The 13,986-nt window shown below is 43.5% G+C and overlaps 1 protein-coding gene across 2 annotated transcripts; it reads left to right on the top strand.

Moving 5' to 3' along the window:
* The first annotated feature begins 3,472 nt into the window (after positions 1 to 3,472).
* On the top strand, positions 3,473 to 11,235 carry LOC132389855 (oocyte zinc finger protein XlCOF20-like). Of its 2 annotated transcripts, none has more exons than XM_059962417.1 (2): positions 3,473 to 3,604; positions 9,850 to 11,235. In XM_059962417.1, exon 2 carries the CDS (start codon positions 10,203 to 10,205, stop codon positions 10,653 to 10,655), a length of 453 nt encoding a protein of 150 aa, XP_059818400.1. In that variant the 5' UTR covers positions 3,473 to 3,604; positions 9,850 to 10,202; the 3' UTR covers positions 10,656 to 11,235. The 2 variants fall into 2 exon arrangements, with proteins under 2 accessions (XP_059818400.1, XP_059818401.1); XM_059962418.1 differs by lacking the exon at positions 3,473 to 3,604 and adding an exon at positions 4,085 to 4,103.
* Positions 11,236 to 13,986: the final 2,751 nt, after the last annotated feature.

Below are 13,986 nucleotides of genomic sequence, written 5' to 3'. Positions count from 1 at the left end.
CCTTTGATGCCCTGACTAATCAAGAACCTTTCTATCTCTTCCTTAAATACAAGCACTGACTTGGCCTCCATGGCTGCCCGTAGCAACAAATTCCAGAGATTTACCATCCACTGACGAGAGTGATTTGTCCGCATCTCAGTTCTAAATGGACGTCCTCAAATTCTGAAGTCGTGCTCTCTTATTCAAGAATCCCCTACCATGGGAAATTAATTAATCCCCTACCATGCAGACGAATACTGAGGTAGGTGGCGTTGTGGATAATGAAGTAGGTTTTCAATGCTTGCACAGAGATTTAGGCCAGTTATAAGAGTGGGCTGAACGATGACAGATGGAGTTTAATGCTGATAATTGCGAAGTGCTATATTTTGGTAGGGATAATCCAAATAGGACATACGTGGTAAATGGTAGAGCTTTGAAGAATGCAGTAGAACAGAGTGATCTAGGAATAATGGTGCATAGTTCCCTGACGGTGATATCTCATGTGGATAGGGTGGTGAAGAAAGCTTTTGGTATGCTAGCCTTTATAAATCAGAGCATTGAGTAAAGGAGTTGTGATGTAATGTTAAAATTGTACAAGGCATTGGTAAGGCCGAATTCGGAGTATTGTGTACCGTTCTCGTCAACGAATTATAGGAAAGATGTCAACAAAGTAGACAGAGTACTGAGAAGATTTACTAGAATGTTCCCTGGGTTTCAGCACCTAAGATACAGAGAAAGGTTAAACAAGTTAGGTCTTTATTCTTTGGAGCGCAGAAGGTTGAGGGGAACTTGATAGAGGTATTTAAAATTATGAAGGGAATAAATCGACTTGACATGGATAGGGGTTTTCCATTGAGAGTAGGGGAGATTCAAATAAGAGGACATGATTTGAAAAGTTTAAGGGTAACAGTAGGGGAATTTCTTTACTCAGAAAGTGGTAGCTGTGCGGAACACGCTTCCAGTAGAAGTGGTAGAGGCAGGTTCGATATTGACATTTAAAGTTAAATTGGATAGGTATTTGGACAGGAAAGGAATGGAGGGTTATGGGCTGAGTGCGGGTCGGTGGGACTAGGTGAGAGTATGCGTTCGGCACGGACTTGAAGGACGGAGATGGCCTGCTTTCGTGCCGTAATTTTTATAAGGTTTTGGTTATTAACTTTACCATATCTAATCTGTTCAGGACTTTTAACATTCTGAATGCCTCTATGAGACTCCCCCTCATTCTCTTGAACTCCAGAGAATACAGTGCAAGAGCTGTCAGACGCTCCTCATACGGTAACCCTTTCATTCCTGGGATCATTCTCATGAATCTTCTCTGAACCTCTCCAACATCAGTGTATCGTTTCTAAAATAAAGATCCCAAAACTGCACACAATTCTCGAAGTGTTGTCTCCCGAGTGTCTTGTAGAGCCTCAACATCACATTCCTGCTCTTATAGCCTGTACGTCGGGTAATGAATGCCAACATTGCATTTGCTGCCTTCACCACCGACTCAAACTGGAAATTAACTTAAGGGTATCCTGCACAAGGACTCCCAAGTCCATTTGCCTCTCTGTATTTTGAAGAATCTCCCCATCTAAATAATACTCTGCCCGTTTATTTCTTCCACCAGAGTGCATGACCATCCACTTTCCAACTTTATATTTCACTTGCCATTTCTTTGCTCGTTCCCCTAAACTATCTGAGTCTCTCTGCAATCTTTCTGTTTCCTCAACACTACCCGATCCTCCACCTATCTTTGTATCATTGGCAATTTTATCCACAAATCCATTAATACTGTAGTCCAAATCATAGACATACATCGTAAAAAGCAGCGATCCCAAAATTGACCCCTGTGGAACTCCACTGGTAACTGGCAGCCAGTCAGAAAACGATATATTTATTTCCACTCTTCTGCTGACCTAGCAATGTTCAACCACGCCAGTAACTTCCCTGTAATTCCATGACCTCTTATTGCTAAGCGGCCTCATGTGCAGCACCTTGTCAAAGGATTTCTGAAAATCCATGTACACTATATCTATTTCATGTCCTTTGTCTACCTGGCTTGTAATATCCTGGAAAAATTGCAGTAGGTTTCTCAGGCAGGGTTTTCCTTTCAGGAATCCATGCTGGCTTTGGCATCTCTTGTCATGTGTCTCAGATACTCCATAATCTCATCCCTAAAAATCGCTTCCAACAACTTCCCAACCACTGATGCCAGGCTAACAGGACTATAGGTTCCTTTCTTCTGCCTCCCTCTCTTCTGAAATTGCGGATAACATTTGCAATTTACCAGTCATCCGGTACAATGCCAGAATCTGTCGTTTCTTGAAAGATCATCGTTAAGGCCTCTGCAGTCTCTCCAGTTACATCCTTCAGAACCTGAGGGAGCATTCCATCACGTCCAGGGGATTTATCTACACTCAGACCATTATCTTCCTCAGCAGCTTCTCAGTCGTAATTGTTACTGCACAGACTTCACTTCCCTAATACTCTTGAATATCTGATATACTGTAGAAATCTTCCACTGTGAAGACTGATGCAAACTGCTCAATCAGTTCCACTGCCATCTCTGCATTTCTCATTACAATATCTCCAGCATCATTCTGTATTGGTCCTATATCTACCCTTGACTCTCTTTTACCTTTTATATACTTAAAAAAAGCTTTCAGTATCCTCTTTGATATTAGTCCCATGCTTCCTCGCATCATTCATCAGTTCTTTCTGAATGACCTTCCTGGATGTCTTCTGCAAGTTTTTAAAAGCCTCCAATCCTCTATCTTCCCACTAGCTCTGGCTTCCTTGTACACCGTCTTTTGTTTTTACTTTGGCTCTGACTTCACTTGTCAGCCTTGCTCTTTTCAACTTTTTGGGTGATTTTCACTAACTTCAAAGGACTGTGTCTTAGACAGCTGGGTTGGTGCAATTCACCTCTCAAGTCTAATAGCGGAGTAAGGAGTGAATCTTCGATGGAGCAAAATCAGAAACCAAAGAGTTGCCAGCCTGAGTCATGGCTTTCTGGCTCAAGAAAGAGATGGGGCCTGGAGTTTACAAAGAGGAGGAAGACGAGGAATCAGACCAACAGGATGTGGCTACAAATGATAGATCAGAAACATTTAGAAACTGGTTGATTGAAAAAAAAGGTGGTTTATTTCTGCAAAATACTGGTGGAACTCAACAAATCAGGAAGCAAATGTGGAGAGGAATAAATAGACAACATTTTGGACAAGTCCCTTCAGCATGCCTGGACTATGCTTAGCTGCTGCACGAATTGCAGATTTCCTCCTGCATTTTATGTGTATGTGTCTACATTTCCAGCAACAGCAGAATGTCTTGTGTTTCATATCTGCATTTTTAAGAAGGTTGTACTTTGGCATTAAACACGCGGAAAGTTTGCTGATATTAATTGTATTCTTTATGGGAGCTGTTTTCTGTGTTAAAAGAGCTGCTGAGTTTTCTACACCAAAAAAAAATGATATGGACATGTAACTTGTGTCTGCAGAAACTTTTAATGGCACCGTGATTACCCAGAAAGCGCTGCGATAATAAATTCGCCGGCTCTGAAGCCCCGATTAAATGCGCAGGCGTCAAAGATGCGAATGTTGCGCATGCGCAGTTCACAAAAGGCCTCGGGAACTCGGCGCAGGTAAGAACAATTCTCCGGTTCAGCCTTAAAAACACCAACTGAGGGACAATTGTAGTGAGTCTAGTCACTCTGACCCTTATTCCCGGCACAGTCCTGCTCTCGTCCCTCTTTCTCAGCCCCACGAGCCGTACACGGGTCCCGGGGAGCTTCCGGCTGATGAGGGAATGGGAACCGATGGATCTCTCAGACAGAGCTCCAGCTATCTGAATGTGAGGATTGGGAACTCGGAGATAGGGCACAACAATCTTTTACATCAGCTGTTGATAAAATCACATTTGTTTTACCTCCAATCCCAAACAGGAGAAAATCTGCAGATGCTCGAAATCCAAGCAACACGCACAAAATGCCGGAGGAACTCAGCATTAGTACTCTTTTCCATAGATGATGCCAGGCCTGCTGAGTTCCTCCGGCATTTTGTGTGTGTTGCTTTGTTCCACCTCCTCCTGGTCTGAACTTTTCTACCCGTGAGAACATGTTTTGACTCATTCTCTCTGGGAAGGTAATTATATCAAACAGCTTTTTGCCCTTCATCACAAATGTGCCAGATGTCTCCAATGAGACAGTCTACTCCCCTTCCCTTCAGATTCATAGGCATTGCCATCAATGAGTTCACCTAGGGGAGGGTTCCGGGAAATATTTATGTACAATACATAAACTGGTATTATCTGTGTCTATTGTGGAGATGCAAAAGTTGCTGGAGAATTTACAAGTGGGAAAAAGTGGAGTGATACATGGAAATGTTACTTTTTGAAGTGTAATTTGTCCATATGTGGACAAAGTGCAAAAGCTCTGGTGAGAAAATCCTTCATTACCTGTTACAGGCCTGTTACATAGGTTGTGTGACAGTGCAGCTGAACTTGATTAGACCCAGAGGAGATTAAACTTGTTACCGACAGTGATTTGCTAGCTGTTAAAATGAATACCTCTCTATATGAAATTCACTGTGCACATGTTGACACTGGATTAACAAAAATGCACAATACAGGCTTCATGTGCACACTGGTCATTACAAGTTAGAGGGGACATTGGTGGGAAGGTGGGGAGACCTCCAGTGTCCCTGACACCCTCACCTACAAGATGCACATCCAGCTGCAGCTTGTAACCCTGCACTTAAGGAGTTGGAGCCGGAAATGGATGAATTCCGGATCATCCAGGAATTGGAGGAGGTGATAAATATGACATTAAGAGAGGTGATACATCCAAGGTGCAGGACACAGGAAACTGGGTGAGAGTCAGGAAGGGAAATGAGGTTAAACAGCCCTCACAGAGTACGCTGGTGGTCAACCCCACAACAACAGGTAGACCACTTTAGAAACTGTTTGGGGGGGGGGGGGGTGGATTACCTGGCAGAGGTAATTCAAAGGGTTGATAGTGGATTCGTTAGTTAGGGGAACAGAACAAGAAGGGGACTAATATCCTTGTGGTAAGGCTTACTACAGCTAGTGTCGGGGGGTGGGGATGATGTGTTTAAAATAAGTTGTAGGGGGAATGGGAGCCAGAATGAGAGAGCAGATAGTGGAAAGGGTAAATTGAATTGATTTTATTACATACATTCTTCATATACATGAGAAGTAGAAATCTTTTGGTTACTTCTCCATCTAAATGTGCAATCTGTAATTCATATAAATAGTTTGCACGTAGGACAGTTTATATAACATAGAAATCAATTAATCAGTCTGATGGCCTGGTGGAAGATGATGTCCTGGAGCCTGCTGGTCCTTTTGCTGTGGTACCGTTTCCTGGATGGTAGCAGCAGGAACAGTTTGTGGTTGTGGTGAATTGGGTCCTCAATATCCTTTGGGCCCTTCTTCGTCTGTACAGCTGTTCACCCTCTCAACAGCAAAGGGGATTACCCTGTCTCCATTCCTTCTGTAATCCACAACTAGCTCTTTTATTTTTGCAACATTGAGGAAGAGGTTGTTTTCTTGACACCAGACAGATGTTGTTCAGACCTGTTAGTTTGTAAAAGCTTCCCAATATTTTTCGCTCTATTATATACCCTCTCTTTGGCTTTCATGTTGGCTTTGGCTTCTCATTTCAGCCATTGTTCTGTCCTCCTGCCATTCTAATGCTTCATTGGGATGCATCTACCATGCACCTCCCGAATTGTTCCCGGAAACTCCAGCCATTGCTGCTCCATCGACATTCCTACCAGTTTCCCCTTCCAATTAATTTTGTCCAGCTTCTCTGTCATAGAAACCTGGAGAAGTTCAGTGCAGAAACAGACCATATGTCCCATCTAGACAATGCTGAAAACATTTAAGCTGTCTGATGCAATGACCTGCACTGGGATGATAGCCCCCCACACCCCTACCATCCAGGTTCCTATCCAAACTTCTCTTAAATAGTGAAATCGAGCTCACTTGCACCAGTGTGCTGACATCCCATTCCACACTCTCACAATTGATTCGGTGAAGAGGTTTTCCACATGTTCCCATTAAATTTTCACCTTCCCCACTCACCCATCACCTCTGGTTGTCGTCCCACCCAACCTCAGTGGAAAAAACCTCCTTGCATTTACCCTATCTGTACCCTCATTATTTTGCATACTTCCAACAAATCCTCAAAACAATGTATAGTTTGTTTGTTTATGCTTAGAGCCTTGTTTAGTTGAATAAGATGATGAGGGCCATTGATTGTGTGGATAGTCAGAGGCTTTTCCCAGGGCTGAAATGGCATAGTTTTAAGGAGCTTGGAAATAGATACCGAGGGAAAGTCAGGGGTAAGTCTTTACACAGAGAGTGGTGGGTGTGTGGAATGCACTGCCAGCAGCAGTGGTCGAGGCAGATACAGTAGGGTCTTTTAACATCCTCTTAGACAGGTACATGGAGCATAGAAAAATAGAGGGCTATGCGCTAGGGAAACTCTCGGCAGTTTCTAGAGTAAATTACGTCATTGGCATAACATTGTGGGCTGAATGGCTTGGAATATGCTGTGGATTTCAATGTTTTATGTTGAACAGTGAAATAACTTTGGCTATCTTACAATCCTCTGATAACCATCCCCCGTTCACCAAGGATGATTTGGTTATCTCTGCTAGGGGCCCGGCAACTTCTGCACTTGAGTCCTGTAGGGTCCGAGGGAGCACCATGTGATGTCTTTTTCCACACTCCCATAGACCCTGTGTCCATCTCCTGAGTAAATAGAGATGAAAAAATATTCAACATCTCCCCATCTGCTTTGGTTCCACATGTCGATTGCCATTCTGGTCTTCCAGAGGACCAACTTTGCGCCTTGAAATACTTTTGCTCTTAATCTATCTCCAGAATCCCTGAGGATTATCCTTCATTTTTTCTGCAATGGCAACCTCATGCCTTCTTTTAGCCATCCTGATTTATTTCTTATTTGTTCTCTTGCATTGCTTATACTCCATAAGAACCTACCTGCCTATCCCTGTTATATAACTCCGTTTTGTGCTTCACCAGGGTCTCAATATTTCTTGAAATCCAAGGTTCTCTACAGTTTCTATCTGTACCTTTTATTCTAAGAAGCACATACCCGCTTTGTACTTTCAAAATTTCACTCCGAAGGCCCCCCACTTACCAAGCACACCTTTGCCATAAAGCAGCCTGTCCCGGTCCACAGGTGCCAGATACTGGTGTCAGAATTCCAGTTGTTGATCCGTCCCTGAACACATCAGCCTTTCCTACGATGCACCTTGTATTGAAATATACAGTGTTCAGCATATTTACTTTATTCATGTTCAACTTTATTCATTCCTGACTTTGTCTGAGGTCTGAACAACATCTGTATCCAGAACCCCTCCAGTATCTGTTCTGTTATTCAGGCTCCCATTCCCCCTGCAACTTTAGTTTAAACACTCCCCTTACCCCCATCTCCCACCATGCAGCTCTGTCACCCCTTTGGCTTTCTTCTCCCAGATCAATAAAAAGGAAGTGCATACCAGGTACAGACAGATAGGAACAAATGGGCTACTTATGAAATTCAGGAAATTCAACTGAACACTTATGAAAGAAATAAAAGAAGGCATGAGATTGACCCTTCAGAGAAGCTGAAGGGAAATCCTCAGGGATTCTGCAGATATGCAGATAAGACCAAAAAGATTGCAAGAGAAAAAAATTAATCCTATAGAAGATCAGAATGGTAATCCATATGAGGAGACAAAATATATGGGGGAGATTTAATTTTTTTTTGCATCCGTATTTACTCAGGAGATGGTCACAGTGTATAGAAGTGAGGCAAAGCAGCATCAACTTCATGGACCCTGTACAGATTACAGAGGTAGAGATGTTTGTTGTCCGAAGGCAAATTAGCATGGCTAAATCCCCAGGGTCTGACAAGTTGTTCCCTGGGACTCCGTGGAGGACGTGCAGAAATTGTCGGGCCCCAAGCACAGATATTTAAATCATCATCAGTGACAGATGAGGTACTGGAGGATTGCAGGACAGCCAATGTTGTTCCGCTGTTCAAGAAAGGCTCTAAAAATAAACAAGGAAATTGTACGTTGGTGAGCTTGACATCAGTAATAGGAAAGTTATTGGAACGTATGCACAGGAACCAGATATATAAGTATTTGGATAGAAGTGGACTGATTAAGGATAGGCAGCATGGGGTTGTGCATCGTAGGTCATGTCTAACCAATCTTATACAGTCTCTCGAGGAAGTTATTAGGAAAGTGGATGAAAACAAGGCACTGTATGTGGTCTACATGAACTTTAGCAAGGCACGTGACGAAGTCTCATATGGGAGGTGGATCAAGAAGGTTCAGTCACTCAGTATTCAAGATGAGTTAGTAAACTAAATGAGACACTGTCTTTGGGAGAAGCCAGGGTGTGGTTGCAGATGGTTGCCTGTCTGACCAGAGGCCTGTGACTAGTGATTGCCACAGGGATCAGTGCTGGATCTGTTGTTGTTTGTCATCTATATCAGTAATCTGGATGATAACATGGTTAACTGAATCAGCAAATTTGTGGATGACACCAAGTCTGGAGGTGTAGTGGACAGCGAGGAAGACTGTCATGGCTTGCCGTGTGATCTGGACTAGCTGGAAAAATGGGTTGAGAAACGGAAAATGGAATTTAATGGAGACAAGAGGGATGTGTTGTATTTGGTAGGACCTATGTCTGACACAGTGACTGGTCGGGCTCTGAGGAGTGCTCGAGACAAAAGTGATTTGTGAATACAGGCCCATAACTCACTGAAAATGGTGTCACAGATCAATGGGAATAGAAAGAAAGATTTTGCCACATTGGCCTTCATAAACCAATTGTCATTGGTGAGGCCAAATTTAGAGTATTGTGTGCAGTTTTGGTCACCAATCTACAGGAAGGTGTAAAAGAGGTCGAGAGAAAATTCAGAAGGATGTTTCCATGTCTGGAGGACTTGGGTTATAAGGAGCGATTAAACAGGTCTGTGCTTTATTCCTTGAAACGGAGAAGATTGAGGGGAGATTTGATAAAAGTATACCAAAATTATGAGGGGTATAGATAGGGTAAATACAAGCTGGCTTTTACCACTGAGATGGGGTGGGACTTCAACTAGAGGCCATAGGTTAAGGGTGAAAGGTGAAACGTTAAGGAGAACACGATGAGAAACTCCTTCACACAGTTGGTCATCTGGGTGTGGAACGAGCCAACAACCCAACTGGTACATGCAAGCTCGATTTAAACATTTAAGAGGTTTGTATAGGTACCTGGATGGTAGGTGTATGGGAGTCGACAGTTTAAATAGTTCTACACAAACTGGATGGGCCAAGAAGTCTGTTTCTGTGTTGTACATTTCTATGACTGTGACAAGAACCTGAAATAAGGAATCAGAGCAAATATTAGTATTTTAACAACTGTGCAGAACAACTATGCATCTGTGTAGGAGATATTTACATGGCGTTAAAACTGTGGCACTTTAGATTAACAGTACATAAAAGAAAATCCCAGCTGCACGTTAACAACGGTATTTGTGTGAGTGTTTAATTTACTGTGGGGCCAGGCCCCCATGCAGCTCAGTGGGAACAGGGAATAATACCAACGGAGAAAGTCGAACTGAGCCAGGTCACAGATTGGAGATGACAGAAATGCCCCATTCTCATAGAGACAGGAAGGGCATCAGAGAGTTTGATGGTCATTCCAGATACCAGCTCTGTGCCCAGTTAGAAGATGATTTCTCTCTCCAGCTTGGGTTGCACCTCACTGTAACAGTGTGATTATCAGATCACACCTTGGCAACACAAGTGATCTCATTTGAAATGTTCTTCACCCATTGATGGATTTTGTAAATCTTTTTTACAGGTTAAAAATGACAAGGAATTTGTTAATGGAAATTCAAACACAACACACCAGTTTTGTCTAGATATTTAAGAAGTGCAACAAGGGATTCAATCAACAATCCTTCCTGCTCAGACTGTGGGGAGGAATTCACTCAGTCATCTAACCAACTGGCACGCCTGTTATTTTACACGGGGGAGTGGCCATTCACCTGCTCAGACAGTGGGAACACTGGGACAAGGCCATTCACCTGTTCTGTGGGTGAGAAGGGATTCAGTCGGTCATCCCACCTGTGGACACACCAGTCAGTTCACACTGGGCAGAGGCTGGTCATCTGCTGAATTTGTGGGGAAGGATTCTCTCGGTCATCTGACCTAATGGCTCATCAGCGAGTTGACACCAGGGAGCAGCCGTTCACCTGCTTGGACTACGGGAAGAGATTCACTGAATCATCTAAGTTGAAGGTACATCAACGAGTTCATACTGGGGAGAGGCCATTCACCTGCTCAGACTGCGGAAAGGGATTCACTCGGTCATCTCACCTACTGCTACATCGGTTAGTTCACACTGCAGAGAGGGATTTCACCTGCTCAGATTGTGGGAAGAGATTCACTCACTCTTCCACCCTACAGAGACACCAGTCAGTTCACACCAGGGAGAGGCCGTTCACCTGCTCAGTCTGTGGGAAGAGATTCACACAGTCATCACACCTACAGAGACACCAGCAAGTTCACACTGGGGAGAAGCCTTTCACCTGCTCAGACTGTGGGAAGAGATTCACACAGTCATCCACCCTACAGAGACACCAGTCAGTTCACTCTGGGGAGTGACGGTTCACCTGCTCAGAATGTGGGAAGGGATTCACACAGTTATCCAAACAACTGGCACACCAGTCAGTTCACAGTGGGGAGTGGCCATTCACCTGCTCAGACTGTGGGAAGGGATTCACTCGGTCATCTGATCTGCTGACACACGGGCGAGTTCACACCGGGGAGAGGCCATTCACCTGCTGTGAATGTGGGAAGGGATTCGCTCGGTCATCTGATCTACAGATACACCAGCGAGTTCACACTGGGGAGAGACCATTCACCTGCTCAGTCTGTGGGAAGGGGTTCCATCAATCATCCAACCTTCATAGACACCAGCGAGTTCACACTGGGGTGAAGCCGTTCATCTGCTGTGAATGTGGGAAGGGATTCACTCGGTCATCCTCACTACTAGCACATCAGCGAGTTCACAGTGGGTAGAGACCGTTCACCTGCTGTGAATGTGGGAAGGGATTCACTCAGTCATCCTCACTACTAGCACATCAGCGAGTTCACAGTGGGTAGAGACCGTTCACCTGCTCAGAACATGGGAAGGGATTCACTCAGTCATCCAATCACTTCGGGTAAAGGCCGATCACCTGCTGAGACATTGGGAAGTGTTTTCTCAGCCATCTCCATCAAATGTGCATCATTGGGTTCACACTGGGGAGAGGCAGTTTACCTGCTGTGAATGTGAGAAGGGATTCACTCAGTAATCTAACCTTGTGACACACTACTGGGTTCACACTGGGGAGAAAGTTTCAATAAGCTGCATGCTGGACATTTGTCCATCACTGTGGCAGAATGCAATTTCGAGAGTGACTGTCGGTGCTGAACTCTGCAATTATTGCTGCTATTCACCACACACAGTTCTGCACCCTGGTCACTGGGCATGGGAGGAGTTTCTTCTGCTGCACATTCACCTTTAATGGAACTGGATCTGAGACAAATAAATCAATTCTATTTTAAACTCTGTCTCTGGTACTTAGTGCATTTATAACACGCCTAGTGTACAGTAGAGAATAAACTCAGGCCAGCTGGACCCTGCCAGTTATTCATTTCCATGACAGTCTATTTAAATCCGGCCCCCCCTGTTGCTCATCTCTCACTCTCCCTCTGGTGATGGGTTCCAAACAGTCATCATCTGTGGGTGAAAACGTTTCCCTTGAATTTTCTGCAGACTGAAGAAGTCGAGCTGATTACAGTTCTGTCTGAGATGTTCTTCACCCCTCAAATCTCTGGGCTGAGGAAGAATGATATTGGTTGTTAATCTCCATAATCACGACTAATTTCCACATTATGGGTCATTTTCCCTGCTGCTAAAGGGTTTTTAGAGAACATCACTGTCCTCTAAAGGCCGAAAACAGAATGGGAAACCATCAGTTGGATGTTTAACTGAGCAGGGTCAGATACCAGAGGTGGGTCTGCACAGGGCAGAATTTGGGGCTCTGGACGATGGTCGGGTTAAGAACTTATGATGAGGAGAAGGGAATCAGCAGCGGGGTGTGGCAACAAATGTCAGAGTAGCAACATTTGGAAGCTGATTGACAGAGACAATCATTCGATTGACTGATGACACAAACAATGCCTGTGGTGAGGTTCTCCACTGGTTGAGGTACATGTGTGTTGGGAATGGTTTTATCCATTGAGGGACTTGTTCCTGCTTGTTTATCCAGTAATATTATATCCAGATGGTTATCATGGATTATCCTCTCTGAAATAATGTATTGATTATCATATAATTTGTACAAACGTTTGTAAGATCTTGACTCTAAAACTGGGTCAGGCTTGAATTCATGGTGCCTTTATTAAGTTATGGTGGGCATTGATGAGTTTGTATTTTAAAGCAAGATTTTGATGAATGATATTTGCCACTTGATTGTACCTTTGTAGGTAATCAGATTGAGTTAAACTGCTGCGGGATCCTGGATTGTGTTGGATTGTGTCTGGTTTCTCTTGGCATTTTCTGCACTTACTGCCTTGTTTGTTTGTATGTCATGTATTTTTGTTTTTTTTTTTCCTTTTGTTAACCACCTTGCCCTGTATTTCTGCAAGAAACCCTTGGGTTTCTGTGACGAGGTCTCCAACTCTCAGTCAGGTGCATGGTGCTTCCTTGTCACCATCTCATCTGCTCAGATCGTTGAGATGTCTCCCATGGAGGGTCATACTCATTCCACAGTTTAATGTTTTCTTCCAGAGTGATGATTTATTTTTTTCTGATTTGGCATCTCATTGAAGTTTTCTGGTCTGTATTTCTTATCATGATTGCATATACACACATGGAGTGCTAAATCCTGTTCATTTTTGATGAAAGTATATACTTAGAAGTTTTACCTGACTGTTGTCTGATTTTTTTCATGTGTGTTTTTCTTCTTCCTCCTTGTGTCCAAGGTAGCGTTAACCTAAATGTGTCACTCCTGATGAAGGGGTTCAGCCTGAATCATTGTCACTACCTCCTCCCATAGATGTTGTCTGGCCTGCTGAGTTCTGCCAGCATTTTGTGCTTTTATTTATTTCCAGCATCCGCAGATTCACTGGTGTCTGAGTGTGAATAGACTTTTCTAAAGTTCTTATTTATCTTTGTAAACTCTACTGATTGAAAATGGGCCAAGATGTTTTTATTAAAAAATGTCAGTGTCAGTATTGATGAAAGTGTTTATTACCTTTGTTGTATTTGTTAACTATTGAGCTCTGTTTGCCAAGATTTTTAAAACTTGAACTAAATTCTGTCAAAGGCTTTCTCTATTTCGCACTACTTGCTTGTTGATATTCCAGATACGTGGGTATCAAGAGTCTCGATAAACTGTCTTGGCCCAAAATGTTGATTCCCATCCATAGATGTTGCCTGACATGCTGAGTTCCTCCAACACTTTGTGTGTAGTTCTCTAGATTTCTAGCATCTGCAGGTCGTCTTGTTTCACAGATAATTACGTTTCTTGAAAGAGCAAGCTGGTAGTGGGGTTGTGTGGCTGTGTTGGTAAAATTTAATATTGGCATAGGGTTGGAAGGTGTAGAATCTGTGGGTAGAATAAAGGAACTGGAAACGTAAAAAAAATATCCCTGATGGGAATTGTATAGAGACCAAACAGTAGTAAGGATGTGGTCCACAAGTTACAATGGGAGATAGAAAATGTGTGCCAAAAGGGCAACGTTACAACAGGGGCTGTCATGCAAGTGATAAGGAAAGTTAGGATGGTGTTGGTCTCAAGAGGAGGATCTCCCAGAATGCCTATAGGATGCTTTTTTAGAACAGCTCATGGTTGAGCCCACTTGGGGATCAGTTATTCTGGATTGGGTGTTGTCATGATCCAGAAATTATTAGGTCACTTAAGTTCAAAGAACACTAAGGGGCAAG

This window comes from Hypanus sabinus, unplaced genomic scaffold (assembly GCF_030144855.1).
Source record: "Hypanus sabinus isolate sHypSab1 unplaced genomic scaffold, sHypSab1.hap1 scaffold_684, whole genome shotgun sequence".
Taxonomy (NCBI): Eukaryota; Metazoa; Chordata; class Chondrichthyes; order Myliobatiformes; family Dasyatidae; genus Hypanus; species Hypanus sabinus.
Note: the sequence above shows the minus strand (reverse complement) of the source record. Positions and strands in the feature narration are given on the sequence as shown.